At 46.8% G+C, this 14889-nt stretch overlaps 1 protein-coding gene across 4 annotated transcripts; it reads right to left on the bottom strand.

Annotated features, from left to right (window-relative positions):
- Nucleotides 1–673: 673 nt before the first annotated feature.
- Nucleotides 674–14559, bottom strand: baz2a (bromodomain adjacent to zinc finger domain, 2A). Of its 4 annotated transcripts, none has more exons than XM_088369911.1 (30): nt 14390–14559; nt 12705–12828; nt 11911–12621; nt 9564–11600; nt 9169–9432; nt 8721–9089; nt 8579–8639; nt 8301–8409; nt 8111–8212; nt 7770–7992; nt 7578–7639; nt 7428–7493; nt 6974–7360; nt 6641–6895; nt 6342–6556; nt 6194–6268; nt 5940–6105; nt 5806–5868; nt 5580–5724; nt 4932–5491; nt 4498–4840; nt 4250–4405; nt 4011–4171; nt 3857–3925; nt 3493–3776; nt 3257–3392; nt 2815–2961; nt 2478–2719; nt 2255–2398; nt 674–2168 (listed from the first exon to the last, which is right to left on the bottom strand). In XM_088369911.1, exons 2-30 carry the CDS (start codon nt 12826–12828, stop codon nt 2009–2011), a joined length of 7836 nt encoding a protein of 2611 aa, XP_088226037.1. In that variant the 5' UTR covers nt 14390–14559; the 3' UTR covers nt 674–2008. The 4 variants fall into 4 exon arrangements, with proteins under 4 accessions (XP_088226037.1, XP_088226036.1, XP_088226035.1 ...); XM_088369910.1 differs by lacking the exon at nt 14390–14559 and adding an exon at nt 13942–14129; XM_088369909.1 differs by lacking the exon at nt 14390–14559 and having other exon boundaries at nt 9169–9429.
- Nucleotides 14560–14889: the final 330 nt, after the last annotated feature.

The raw sequence follows: 14889 nt of genomic DNA, 5'->3' as shown, positions 1-14889 counted from the left end.
CCTAACAAGCACTCCACCACTTCTTTGTCACCCTTATTTGGACTTTTAAGACATTTTGGAACAAGTTGAGGTTTTGGAAACCGAAGCCTGATGTAGAAACTGGTCTTTGGAAGAGATAATCTACCTATGAACTGTACAATCGATATAGCTGTATTTTCCCACCAGACACACTGGTGGGAAAATGAAGCTTTAAATTTGCTTCATGAAACAGTTGGGTTTTTTTTCACGCTAGATGAAACCGTTCAACATTGAGCTGAAAATACACTGACTTGCTAATTCTTAAACCCCCTTTTTTTTTTAAACAAACTGCCATCTGAGGAGTCAAAAAGTATAGATTATTATTCATAAAACAAATTAGAAGCTTCAATTTCCTATCACTTCTAATACAAATGATTGCTGAAATTTGGGTACATTTTTAAAAATGTACCAGTCAAATGTAAACAATTGTGGATCAGAGATCGTTTGAAATGTTTAATGGGCCTGTTAAAATTGTGCACAAAAGAAAAGCTACTGCGTGCGTAGTTGCGTCGATAAAGTACTGACCGGTATCCTCGCTTTCTGAAGATGACGAAGGTGACTGTGTATCTTTTTCAGATGACAAAGATGATGGTCTGACACTCCCAACATGCACCAAGTAAGCTGCTGGAAAGATTTAGACCACAAAGTCAAAAACTACTTGATGTTTTTTTTCTTTTTATTTATTCAACTCACAGTACATTCTACAGATGCACACATGTTACATCACCTTAATACAACAGAGTCTTGGAATACATCCCGTTAAAAATGAATTGGTCCTAAAAATATAAAGGAACAAAATTTAATGTCACCAAAACTGTACATTATGAAAAAGTCACGTAACACCACATTTGGTTTCCTGGTCTTTTTTTTTTTTTTTTTCCCATCTTTTTGAATAGGAATAATATGTATATTCTACAAGCTGATCGGAGGTCAGTGTAAGAAACAAGTTTAAATAAAAACTGGACTGCGGTGTGGTCCCGCCGCAGTCCCATAACAGTGCCCCATGGACCGCTGACTCGTGCACAGCACATAAAGTGATGCAAAAGAAGGATGTAACCAGGCGGGAATGTAGCCAGTACTTCGGAGCTCTTCTGCATTTCTACTCTGTACAATCTTAATACGACCAAAATTGGATGTTTGCACGTTTTCAGACAAATACTCAAGTCAAGGTGCATTTTAAACACACCTGTCATCTTGTCTCAAGAGCAAGCGTTCAGCGTGGTTTGCCCCTACAACAGACCCTTAAAGCACAAACTAGTGCAAGTAGCACATTTCTATACACCGTGTACAGCCTGCTGTCACTCGAGAGTGGAATCCACACGCACTGCCCACCATCACAAGTCCACCAGTGTCTTTCACACAGCAGCAGCGTGAACGTGCGTGCGCGGCTAAGTAGCGGTTGCACAAATTGTACTCATGGTTTGTTTTCGATCAACTGGCCTTTTTCATATAATCGTCTAGACAACTCTATGAGTTCATCTGTACATGTTAACTACACACTATTGCTATTAAATAATCCCAGCTATTGTCATCTTTATATATATATATATTTATATATAGAATATATAATAAAAATATATTGAGGGAAAAAAAAACTAGGCATGAACCACGTTACAATTCGAACAGGTACAACATGGCCTGGCTTTTTTTAATGGGTGTTATGGGCAATGAACAAGGGAAATCCATATTAAGCGTCTTTGTCCTAGAGGGGAGACTGACCCAAAGTCTACCCCAAACTCGGACTTGTGAAAGGGAGTGGCGTGAGGACACACACAGGGGCTGAAGTGAGGGTGCTTGGGTATGAAATTCAAGTCAGATCAGTTGCAGGCCTTAATAAAAGCCCAGCCCAAAAAAAAACTACCAAAAAAGACTTTTAAATGAGGAATACACATAGCTGGAGAAACCTGACAGTCTTAGTAACACCTCTTGCAGGGTTGGTGACAGCACCAACAGTCATCAGTTCCAGCCTTGGTGAGAAACTTGCAGAGTTCTATTTCTCTTTGTTCGAGTAGAACTCTGCCCAGCGGCTCTCAAAGAAGCGCCGCATGGAATGTCCCGCCATCCCCACCTCAGAGGTGTCTTCGTTGAACAGCTCACAGTTGCTGAAGACCAGATGAGCATCTGTCGCAAACTCTTCACAGCTGCAGTACCTGGGAAGCAGACGTGATGGAGTTGCATCTGATGATTTTCCAGTTCTGTAGCGTTGATTAACATCGCTCAGTTTGCGCAGGCTTACCCTCCCTGCAGCAGTCTTTCTCTCATGGTAAGGAAGTCCATAGGATTCTTGACAATGCGACGGTAGCCCGGCACCAAGCGGGGGTTAACGGGCTCGAGGAACGGCCAAGCATCTGCGTGAGCCTCCATTTCCATAAGGATGATCCTACACCACCCCAAAAAAAAAGGGGGGATTAATACCAATTTACTATAGAGCACCGTTGAAGAATGAAGGCAGGACGCACTCGCAGAAAGTGAGGTCCGGCTGGTTACGCGTTGTCATGCGGCGCCGCTTGGACGCCCCGCTTTCTCCTGAATGCCGCGAAGACGAAGAGGTCGCCGTCGATGCGTTGATCGATGCCTCCTTGTGCCGTGTTGCCATACCCGAGGTCCGCCGCGTTGTTGTATCGTCATCTGAACTGTTTTCTTCATAACGCTTCTTTTTCATCCTGGTCCGCTTTTTTGAGTGTGGTGATGCACTTTCCTCCTGAGGCATGAAGCAAATAACCATGCTGATGCGTGAAGAAAGAACCACTTCCTAAAGCGAGCTCGTCTCAAGCTGCTCCTCAATCGGGTTCTGACCTTGGCAACACAAGTTGGACAAAACCAGTCTCCCTCAGGCACCTGGGCGATCTTGGGCCTCAGGCAGTACATGTGACAGCCTCGATCGCAGCCGTCGCACAGCAGCAGGCAGTCATCATTGTCACCTTTCCTGCAGATCTGGCATGTCTGGAGTCAAGAGTGACGGTCGAAATGGAAAGTTAGAAAAACAATTTGAGCTGAGAGTAGGGTTGGGCATGTAGGTGGTATGTTTATAAGGCTCATATATTAATTATTAATGTCCATTGAGACCTAATTTTCTGCGTTTATTTGCCAACTCATTTTGGGGCTGGCTGACAGAAAAATGAAGCTTCAAATTTGTTTCATGAAACAGATTTATTTTTTTGACACCTCTAGTTTGGTTAAAGAAAGGGGTTCAAAAAATGTCTGCCCACTTGTGAGTAAAGTTTGTGAATTTTCTTACCACTTTAGTCACAGATCTCTCCCAGGCAATAGCTTTCTCTAGCTGCAGCAAACACAGGCACAACTGAGGGGCACTGCGGCAGCGATCCAGGGCCTGCCGCCACGTTCTGAGTCTGGATGTGATCTCACTTTCCAAACTAGGATAGAAGAAAAAATAAAGAGGAAAAACAAGGATTCAGTATTACGCACATACAAAAGAGGGGCGGGGGGGTAAAAAGCGGCACCTCGCCTTCCTACCTAATGACATCCATAGGTTGCTCTTCTCCTGGCGTCGGAGTGAGAGGAGCGAGGCGCATCACCTCAGCTGGGTTCCAGAGCGGCTCCTTCAGGTAGCGCCTCTCGATGTTACGCTCAAGATTGGCAAGGCGTAGCACGGCCAAGTCAAGCGGATGAGTGGCGATGCGAGGCAGGCCAGACCACTCCTTCTTGGTTCGGACGATCCAGTCATCACGAGGGTCGGTGTCGTGTTCGTAGTACTGGAGGTCAGTCCGGGTGGAGTCCCGCTCTGGGATTGTGTAGGGCTTAAAAGGAAACGAGTGAGTGATTGGGAAGTTAAGCATAAATAGTGCGCTGCTGTATAATAGTCTGGTTTGATGACTACCTGAAATTCTACAGCTGGTGCTTCTGTGCTAGATTCTGCGTCATTGACTATACTCTGAGGAGGGGGGGCCTTAAAGAAAAAATAGGAGAAAAGCATTTAAATGTGTTGCTCTAACGTCTTTACGTTCCTTTCAAGTTGATCATTTGTTTCTCACCTTCAGGTGAAGGTCAGCACCAATGACTCGCTGCTCCAGGTCCTCCACCCACCGTAGAGCGCTGTTGTCCGTCTCTATTGCTTTGTCCTGTACTTGCCATGGTTGCTGCAAAGCCTCTAGCAGCACCTCCTTCTTCTCCTCTTTTATTTCAAACATTGGATCTGGAGGGAGAGAGAATTTAAAATTCAAGACTCAATCGGTTCAACTGTTGAGATTTAAGTGTCTCCATTCCTGCTCACCACTGATGCCTCTGGTGCACATTTCCGTTAAACTCTCCATGTGTTTGGCTAGGTGTTTATGGAGCACTTTTTCTCTGATGCCTCGTGGATGGAGAGCCTGTAGTGTGCTGAACAGCTCGTCTTGATCCTTGATCCACCACCAGCCACGCACCATTGCTGCAAGGATGATTAAACAGTAAATCACGAGTTGAATTCATATTATCACCAATATGTTGCACAGTTGCATTAAACATGCGTGTTTTGCTTACATGCTGGTATGGGCTTCACTACCAACTGTATAAAGTACTGCTGCTCAAGCTCTTGGAAAGCAGAAACGGGAGGGCGCCCTCTGCGTTTGGCCGCGGCTCCACGCGGGCCCCTCCGAGCGGGGCTACTGCCTCTACTGCCCCTCCTTCGCCTGCGGCCCGGCCTGGCGCGGGTGGTCGGAGTCCGTGGTGCAGGGGGGGTTTGAACAGAAGGAAGGGGAGCAGGCGGTGGAGGCGAACAATCAGGAATGGAGGGCATTTGAGTGAGAGCGGGACCTTCCTCTGGTGCCGCTGGGGTATCTGGGTGAGTAGGTGCTTCGCCAATGGATGCCGTGACTGCGTCCGACTGAGGTGTTGAGAGAAAATGCAAATACAAGTCATTGTTACTTGACGCATTATTAGATGTTCTCTATGTTTTGGTCAAAACAGCATCCAACCTGTATTAGTGGAGCATCAAGTGTGGGCGGTGTACATGGCATTTGAGGCTCACTCTGAGAGTTTTCGTCACTTGGTTGTTTGAAGGACTGGCTCTGATCATCTGCCTCAATCTTCACGCTCTCCTCTGGTTGACTGCCCTCTAGAGGCTCTGCTGTGTAGGCGTCACTGGGTAGCGCATGCCCCGACTGGCTGAGCCAACTGAGAAAAGCGGACTGCGAGAGGTCTTGAGTACAAGTGGTGACCGGAGACACTGGCCCATCTTCTTCCGCCAATCTGACGCTACTTCGGCGCTGGCGCCGAATCTTTGCCGTGCGGAGGTGGAGCTCCACTTCGGGTTTGATTTTTCGGGGCCGTCCTCGTCCTTTTTGGGTGCTCATAAGGGACGCGGTACCAGGGAGCGAGTCTTCCTCTGGGGACAATGTTTGGGCTTGAGGGGTCTCAGAGGCTGGTGAGGAAGGTATGGCATGAGGTGGTGTCGTGGCCAAGGGCACCTCTTCAGTTTTGGGCTCTTTTTTGAGGAAAGTGACTGGCACCTCTGCTATAACAACATCCCCGGAGGCTGTGATGAAAGCACACGGAAAATAAAGCAAAAATATCAATGATTATTCAAAGTCAATTTTCATAATTACATACTCATTCAGACTCACTCAGAAGCTCTTCAGGACCCTCGACCAGGACTCCTCCGAGGTGAGGGAGAGCCAGATATCTCCGCCTATAACGATCCTGGCCCAACATTATCACTCGCATGGAATGTGATGACTGAAGCAGCTTTTTACGGAAGAACACTTGTCGCTGTAGAAGACCAATGAATGAGTGAAGGATTATTTCCCATGTGAGACTTTTAATAATGTGTCTGACAAGAATTTACCTTACCTTGGTTAGCTTATCTATCTGCCTTTCCAGGTCATGGACGCTGGCATTTGCAGGGCTTTCACTCTATAAACAAAAAAAGATACCAAAAAGTGTTAAGTGCAGTAATAGTATTTGTAGTTTCAGCGCGTACATACATCACTTAGTTTGGGCTCTTCTTTGCGAATACGGCGGTTGCTTCTCTCCACACTCTCTTCCAGAGAGAGGTTCTCCTCTTCAGCCACTCGGGCACTGCGTCGTCTTTCCTCTAAGCAGAGTTGTTCTTCTGAGCGGCCAGTGCGACGCGCCAGTGCGGCCTTCAGCCTGCCAGAAGGAAATTATTCAACAACTGAGTGCTATTCACGATCGTACGGCATTATATAAATCTGGGGTGGAAGATTGTGTGCCTTACTTGCGAAGTTTCCCTTCAATAATCCACTTGTTCTTCCTGTAGGTCGTCATGTTCTCTAGAGTGTTGTCAATGTCACTATGTAGATGAGAGAAACGTTTTAGTCAGGAACACCTTATTAAAACCAAACATGTTGAGAAGCTCTTCAAACCTTGTCACTACGTTGCTACCGTTGAGCTCCTCCGCCACAAAACCAAGCACGGCTGCCTTGGTTTCGGGCGGCAGGGCGTGAAAGGATTTTGTCCTCAGCATGTTGCACACCTCTGTCTCATAGCCATGAGATTCCAGGAAGATGCGGAGTACCTCGGAAACCGTGCTGCGGGTCAGCTGGAGCTCAACCAGCTTATCTCCAAGGATCTTTACTGACTGATGGTGGAAAGTAGAACGCAAAGCATTTAGGTTGAATTGCATATAAAAACAATACAAAAAAACTCAAGCAACATTACACACTTGATAATATGATGGCAGGCCGGGATCCCGGAGTGCAGCTTCCATGAGCTTTATTAGCAGATCTTGTACCTCCCCCTGGCTTTCCCCCATGTCGAGCAGACCTTCCTGCAAGGTCGCAAGGCTGGGGATGTCCTTGGGTACGTCGAGGCCAATCAACTTTCCGTAACCATGAAGGAACTCTACCACAGCCAGGAGGTGAGCAAAGGCTGTGCCTGAGAGAACCACGCCGGGGACACGGGACAGCTCTGGCAGGGGCTACAAGAGGAAAGACCATTATAAATCACTCGTATCAGCAATCAGTGAGGGTTTAAAAAAAAAAAAAAAAAAACTCACCTTGTGGTCAGTGAGACACATGTCTTCAGTGGGTTTCCTCAGCTCTTCTAAAATGAGCTGTTGCCTCTTGCGTTCCTCCAGCCGCCTCTGCGTCTGCACTCGCCTTTCAGCGGTTTTCTTGGCCGCAAGGGCGGCCCGAGCTGCTGCCTCTGCCTCGGCCTGCGCTTTGGCCAGAGCCTTGGCTTTACCGCGGGCACTCAGCACCCTCTTGCCTTGGGCTATTCTCTCTTCATCCGTCTGCTGGACGGGAGGCGGAACCTCAACTTTGACGGACCTTCGTCTACCGGGCTTTTTGGGCTCACTGACAGACTGGGGTGTAAGCTCAGTTGACTGAGGGGCTGCCAGATCTTGAGGTTCAGCCTTCACTTCCAAACTCTTGGTCTCTTGCTGCAACGGAAACGGTGGTTAGCGAACAATGATTCAATGTCATTGATAATTATTTTGAGCAGCATACCTTTGCTCTTTTTTTGTCCTCTCTTGTCTTTTTAATTTGTGCATCTTCCCTTCTTCTTATTCTGGCCTGAGTGATTCATACAAAATCAGAAAAACAACATCAGATCAAAACAACCCATCAATGAATGACTAAGCACTTTTACGCACAAACCTTCCTCTTCATCTTCTTCTTGATTTTTGTCATTCTCCCCTTTTCTTCTTCAGTGAGTGATTCTGCAATAGCAATATTAGTTTACTTCAAACATGAAAGCCATGTTCCCTGTGTCAAGATTGTAAAACCACAAAAGTACAAGCCATCATACCCAACATAGAACCTGCTTCCAGTCTAACCTCATTCACTCACCCTTATCCTCAAGTCTCTTCAACAGCTTGGCATCAACTTTGCTAAGGAAGTCAATCATCTTGGGTTTGGGGGGTCTACCTGGCCGGCGGGCCTGGCCTGCCTTCACGCCGCGAACCCTGCTTGGTTTCTCTTTGTCCGGGTTCGGCGGTCGGCCGCGCCTGCCAGTGATGGCCATGATCATAGAGGGAACCTCCTCGTTAGCCAAGAGAAACCACTTCGCACCCTGCACACATCATGAAGAAAGGAAGAGCCATTGTCAGATGTTTTACAATCTTGCACTTTGTGACCAAATACAGAATTTTCTTATTTGAGGCAAGGTATTAAAATGGAAAGTGAACAACCTCAGGACTTTCCCGTTCTTCATAAAAGTCTCCAACAGGCATACGCGGGCTGAAACTGAAGTGTTCTCTGGTGACAACGCCACCTTGGTGTTTCTTCAAGTACTGAGCGACACAAAAGGCCATGATCAATAAAGTCTGTCAATAACAATTAAAACTGTGTCAGAGGATGTTTGGAGTGTGCAAAAATTACCTTAATAACTTCAGGGAACTGCTTCATTCTTCGTCCGCAAGGTGTGTAATACCAGGTTTCGCCTTTCATGCGATCATTCAACTTCCTCACGCGAATCTCTCGCTTCCATCTATCAAGAGAGCTTTATTACATCATTGTCAAAGGCTTTTAAATGTTCCTTTGAAGTCACTCTACGAGGCGCAAAAAGTGGATATTTTCAATTGAATCAACTTCATCTAATATGAATCTGCTCTTCATTTCTTATTTATAGCCCGAGTAAACAGGGACAAGCATATTACCCATGGAGCAGCGCAAATTGGACCTGCTGTTCAGTTGCAACCCTCCTCCGGATAGGTTCACCTGTTCCCAAAACAAAAACAACACCACACACAGAGCGTCAATGTTAAAATGGTGGTTTATCCAACCAAGACATTTTCTTACCTTTCCCTGCTGTAGCACCTTCCTCTTCATTGTCCTCAGCATCGCTGGCAGCCTCTCCAGCATCGTCTTTAGACGTGGTCGTGTCCTTTCCATCTTGCTCCTGTTTCTTCGTCCTTTTAAACGTCTTGGGCTTGTCAAAGGGTGAGCTGATGGCTGACGTGTTGGCAAGAACCGCGTCAATGGCGGCTGTGATGGAATCAATTTCCTCAGGCGGAGTCTGGCCACATTTTCCTTGGACCTGTTCTGGTCTAAAAGAAGCTTTTCTTTGTCTTTTCTTGGGCCCCTCCTCTTTGATGTCACCTTCTTCAGCATTGATCTTCTCCACCTTTGGTGTTCGACCACGGGGTTTTCTCTTGACCTCCTCTGGAGCTTGAAAAATAATAATGAAATGAAAATTACGCAAAGATTTTAGAAGCAACATTTTATAACCAATATAAAGACTGAATACCTGATTTACTGATCCATAAAGCCTTTGGCGACTGCGGTTTGCAAGATTTTCCTGTGTTTTTCAGGCGTCCTCCAGTGGCTGACAACACCTGATCTGTGACTGGCTGCAGCGGGTGTACAGCGAGTCTCTGTGCCGGGGTGCTGAAGGCAATGAAGTTCTCATCTCTCATCTTAAAGCTTGGTGGAGTCATGATCTCGACTGCTGTGGGCCTTTTACTGACTGCATCCGTGTCTGCTGCATGAAGACCTACGAGAGGCCAGCCTGCTTCAGTCCATGAACAAAGGCATCGCATTATTTTCTAAGCACTATCATGTGCAATTAATTGCATAACTTTTATAAGAAAACACAAGCACCAAATTTCCTTTTTTACTTAATAAATTAAAAAATATATATACCTTGGTGACGTGGATGAGATGCCCCAAATGAAGTATTATTCATAGAAGACTCCAACATGGACTCCCCCGCTTCATGGGTGGAGTTCAGACTTGAATAGTCCACCGACAACCTGCCATCTCTCGTGGTCTCATAAATAGAAGATGGTTGCTCTTCTGTATGAGACGTGTCATTTCCAAGGTGAAAGCTGTTGCCAAAGCTGCTGGAGTCATGCAGGCGTGAGGTGCTGTTAGCGGAGGACTTATCTAAGAGGGAACTGCTATAGAGTCTTGACGGCGTGCTGCAAGCTGAGCTGTCACCATATCGGGAGGTGGTGAGGAAAGAGTGATCAAAACTAGTTTCAGAAGTCAGGGAGGAGCGTCTGGCACTGGGACGGTGAAGAAGCGTCGAAATTCTGCTTGGGGTTTGCTCTGCATTTGGCACATCACCAACGTTGCTGGGCTGACGCTCAGTCAGTAAAGGCTGTTCTGGAAGATCAATTGATTTCTGAGGGTCGGAAGCTTTGTGCATCTTGACTTTGCCTGACTCAAGATGAGGGAGACAGTCTACCACCATTGTGCCCATTCTTAGTACTAAGCCTTTCTCCTTGGTACTAAGACCTTGGTGCTCTGACCACAGAGGCAACTGATTTAAGACGCTGACAGGAGATGGAGCGGAAAGATGATGCGCAGAATCAGAACTTGGAATCATTTCGGTAGATGTTGCGGGAAGCACTGATGCCAAGGCAAAAGGGAAAGAGACCGGTGCAACCCTGGAGCCCTGCGTGGGTTGTGGAGGTAGGGCAGTGAATGAGGGTCCCTCCTGGGCTGACTGGGAGGGTAAATTGAGCCCCTCTGGTGGCGGTGACACAGAAGCAATGGCTTGACCAGAGCCGGCAGCTGGCGCCGCATACAAGGAGTCCACCACCATTCCGCCCATTCTCAGTACTTTGTCTTTCTCCTTGGTACTGAGACCTTGGTGCTCTGACAACAGAGGCAACTGATTTAAGACGCTGACAGGAGATGGAGTGGAAAGATGATGCGCAGAATCAGAACTCGGAATCATTTCGGTAGATGTTGCGGGAGGCACGGATGCCAAGGCAAAAGGGAAAGAGACCGGTGCAACCCTGGAGCCCTGCGTGGGTTGTGGAGGTAGGGCAGTGAATGAGGGTCCCTCCTGGGCTGGCTGGGAGGGTAAATTGAGCCCCTCTGGTAGCGGTGACACAGAAGCAATGGCTTGACCAGAGCCGACAGCTGGCGCCGCGTACAAGGAGTCATGCTGGGGCATGGCTGCGTGTTTACTGCCAGCAGAAGACATTCCATGTGATGGGAGCAACATGCCAGCAGATGACCCTCCCGATGGTGACGTGATCGAAGAACAGACGCTACCTGATGCGTCACATATTGATAGGTTTGAGTTTCCAGCAGACAACAGAGGGATCTTGGAGCCTTGAACCATTTGTTGAAGAGAGGAGATGGGTGTAGAACCAGCGTAAGATGATGTGGACACTATGGCAGGTGCTAAGACAGTTGTTTTTGGTCTAGAAACTGAATGTTGCAACTGAGACTCAGATGAAGAGGAAGAAACCCAAGGATGTCCAGAAACACTGTCAGTCAAGCCCGGAGGTGGACAAAACTTTGGATGTGTTGCGGGGGAAGAGGAAGGAGGGGACCCTGCCAGCAGCTGTTTAGATCCAGGAAGTGCTATCTCGGTAGCAGGAGGGAAAAGAGGTGAGGAATGTCTGGGAGGAGGAACTGATGATGCCTTGGGTGGAGTAGATTTGACATCAGGGTAACAACCAATAGTGGATAGAGAGGAAGCCATGGGAGATTCAACAGTCGACGCAGCAGACACCTTATTCAGAGACGTTGTTGCAGCAGATACGTTTCCAGTGAATGTTGTGCGAGGAGGTGTGCTTGCTCCAGCCTCTCTGATGCCCTCTGGTAGTGGGGCAGTTGGCTTTTCAGATTTCTCATGGTGATCAACTGTATGTCTGACAGCTGCCTCCTCTGAGCGATTACCATCTGCGTTTGCTTCCTTGCCTTCCTCTCTAGTATGCACTAAAGGAAAAACACCAGAGCAAACAAATATAAATATAATATTTCTTTGCTTGCATTGTTGACCCACGTGCACATCAAAACGGAAGCAATGTATACTTGACATTATAGATTTGAGTTTGACTTAAAAAAAAAAAAAAAGATAACACCAACATTTTGACGTTCATACAAACATGCAGGCGCGACACGCACACACATCTTATAGGTAACATTATTGATGGTAAATGTGTTGAAACGATTTGTTCTGGTTTCTTATCTATATCATCCAAGAAATTTATTTTTGACATCCACTGTGGTTGAGTCAAGCGCTCACCTTGTATGGAAGGAGATGTGTTGCTACCATGGGGGGGCTTTTCCCTGCTCATGAGAGATCCTCCATCCTCCACAGTCGCTGATGACGACACTGCTCTTGAGGGTCCCCTCTCTGTGTCATGTGAGAGTGCAAAGTTTTGCAACCTTGGACCCACAGACTGTTTTGTGTGCTGGGGAGTTGGCAGAGCGGTGTGGTGCTGCTGGTAGTACGGCATCCCATTTGACATTACGCCATATTGCTGCGGGAGGTGAAGGGGTGGCCGCAGGTGGGAATGGAGGTGATGCTGTGATGGAGGGGACTGACTCTCATACGTCCCATACGCGCTGCGGGAATTGTAAGCAGCGGCCTGAGTGGAAGGGTTACTTCTGTTCCAGAACTGACTGCTGGTTGGGGGCATATTTGATGGGCCTGCCATTGGTGACTGCTGGGGGGTCTCCATATCCCCATTCGCTTGGTACGGTCCTTGAGCCTGGAAGTGATGTTGTGACTGAGGTGGCACCATACCTGGTGCCGGCTGCTTCTGGTGCAAACTATGCCCTGGAGAGGTGGCCATGGTTGGACTGTACTGAGGATGTCCTCCCCACAGGTAGTCCATGCTGCTCTGGTGGTGGTTGCTGATATGTGGGTAAGGACTGGAAGGTGGTTGGGAAGCAGGTGCACTGGACCCGAGTACAGTAGTGATGCCATTCACATTCATTTCGCCATTCATATCTGTCAAGTACAGGACACATTTGCAGTCAAATTTTAGAATCGAAAGCGAAACTAATTTCACCATCCTCTTAATGGATACTCACTCTTTCCTTGCTGAGGAAAACTCATGGAGGAACCATTTGTATAAAGAGAATCCCCTGAGGAACGTTTCAGTCCTGAGTTTGCTGAGGAATGGGTGCCATAGTTGAAATGATTATTTGCCTCCATCTATTGAAACAAACAAACAAACACGTTAACACACGAGAAGGAAGCAAAGCGCAACCATTTACACTTTTTTTCTTCATGAAATTACGAAACAAGATTTTCAACAGACGCACGTCAATTTTCCTCTACTGGTGTTATTTAATTGCATTCATGTTTGTCGAGTATTTACTGCCTTACATAGTTGAAAAGTGACGCCTCTTGTCAGCACCATTTTGCTCCTAACAACAAGCGTCAAAATGTCGCAGCCAACTACGGCGAGGAACAGATGCCAGCGAGGCCCAGCCACACGCAACGCTAAAGCGGACTAAAGCCCACAAGAGATTCGTCATTTAGGCTGATGAGACGCCGCAAAACATGTACACAACCTCCATGATAAACGCTAACGCAAGACCCGGCTTCGTCTGATTCATAACAAAGTGATTAATCAATTCGACAACACTCAGCCAAGAGGCCTGATTTATGTCCTTGGCACTAAACGAAGCAACCCTCTAAATACTTGATTTCCTAATTCAACGAGGCCATTACGAGCACAGCGTTAGCTGAGCGCTAGCTTCATTCTCACGAAAACCATTCACAGCAGCGCGATGCTCGTTTGTTTTCAGACGTGTTAAATAAGAGTTCAAGCCGATAAGAAAGCATATAATGTGGTTCCATTCACACCGGGGACATATGCACTCACAGTTCCAAGGTTACTGTGCTAAATCATCACAATGGAAACTAGCGAGTCAACGCTAGCCCCCCCACCCCCCCCCAAAAAAGCTAACCGATAGCATCCTTTACGTTTAGTCACTCAATGCTTCCTTCGGTGTTAGCCAACAGCAGCCCGGCTGCTGGTCCAGTCAATCCATAACCACGCTGGATTGCATCCGCGATGACCGCCAGTAGAGCCTACTTATACAATTGTAAGCATACCACAGCGTGCATTTGGCCAGCAACTCGCCACTTAACAGCTGTGTGCGCGTTGCCTTTTGTTCGTCGGCTAACGTTAGCTAGCTGCCTGATGAAGTTACATTGTTTACGGCGAACGCACACGGGCAATTTTCACAGAGCATCATCCTTCCACATTGCGCTTTCCAAACTTGGATTGTTTTCTCAATCGGAACTAGCAAAACTCACATGCCGCGGATCTCGAAGGCACAGGTGTCACTACCACACGTCGTAGCAGGAATCGGAGAGTTGAACACCGAGATAAATAATAATAAACTCTTCCTTAACCTCTGGGTTTTAAATTAGCAAACATGGCTGGTATGGTCCTGTGCAGCCATGATTACGGAGAGTGATCAATTGCGTAAATTCTCCTCAATGATACCACACATCCGGTCAAATACGCCACTGCTTCAAAGTAAAACGCCTTGTGACGTTTTTTTTTTTTTTTTTTTTACAATAGTTATGTCGTTACTACCCTTTGCCACACTACATTTAACAGCAAATGGTCAATAGATCGTTGTAATTTGCACACAAAGAATGTGCGAATACGCGTATTAAAGACAGAAGTTAGATGATCGTCAATAATTGCAATTTTAGCTGGGACTTAACGGGTATAGCAGATATTGTAATCACTTACATTTTGTAGTAGTTCAGCATGAAAATAGGAATTTGTGCAGTGTACGTGTTCCACTTTGTTGCAAACAGCGAGAGGAAAAAAAGCTCACAGAGGAAACGAGGGAGTTTCTGTTTACGCGCCAGCTAAAGAAACATGACCCCTTGTTTTTTTTTTTTTAACATAAGAAACCCTGTCAGGCACACGTGAGCTGCATAACGACAACAGATGAAAGTGATGAAAAGTTCCACCAAAGAGGTTTTTCAAGCATTGACGTCAGTAACCGGTGATGTAACGTCACGAGCACCTCGGAATTTCCGGATTCACTAAGTTGTTTTATAAACCTTTGCCCACCTAACTTGTTGCACCGCTGGTGATGTGTCAAAGTCGATTTATCCTGTGACGCATGGCGAAATTAATCATTTTAGCACATATGTACTACAAGGTTATACGAGCCAACCAAGGTTTCCGGTTCCCCATCCCTTGTCAGTTGCGTCACAACCGTTCAATTGTTATAATGAGCA

Source organism: Syngnathus floridae, chromosome 2, assembly GCF_059516105.1.
Source record: "Syngnathus floridae isolate MCC-2025c chromosome 2, RoL_Sflo_1.0, whole genome shotgun sequence".
Taxonomy (NCBI): domain Eukaryota; kingdom Metazoa; phylum Chordata; class Actinopteri; order Syngnathiformes; family Syngnathidae; genus Syngnathus; species Syngnathus floridae.
Note: the sequence above shows the minus strand (reverse complement) of the source record. Positions and strands in the feature narration are given on the sequence as shown.

Excerpts from the sequence above, each read along its gene's own strand:
- baz2a (XM_088369911.1), bottom strand. The coding sequence starts at position 12,828 with ATGGAGGCAAATAATCATTTCAACTATGGCACCCATTCCTCAGCAAAC. Across the intron at positions 9,090-9,168 it reads TTTATGGATCAGTAAATCAG|CTCCAGAGGAGGTCAAGAGA; the intron begins GTATTCAGTCTT and ends TTATTTTTCAAG. Across the intron at positions 3,393-3,492 it reads CAACCTATGGATGTCATTAG|TTTGGAAAGTGAGATCACAT; the intron begins GTAGGAAGGCGA and ends CTTCTATCCTAG.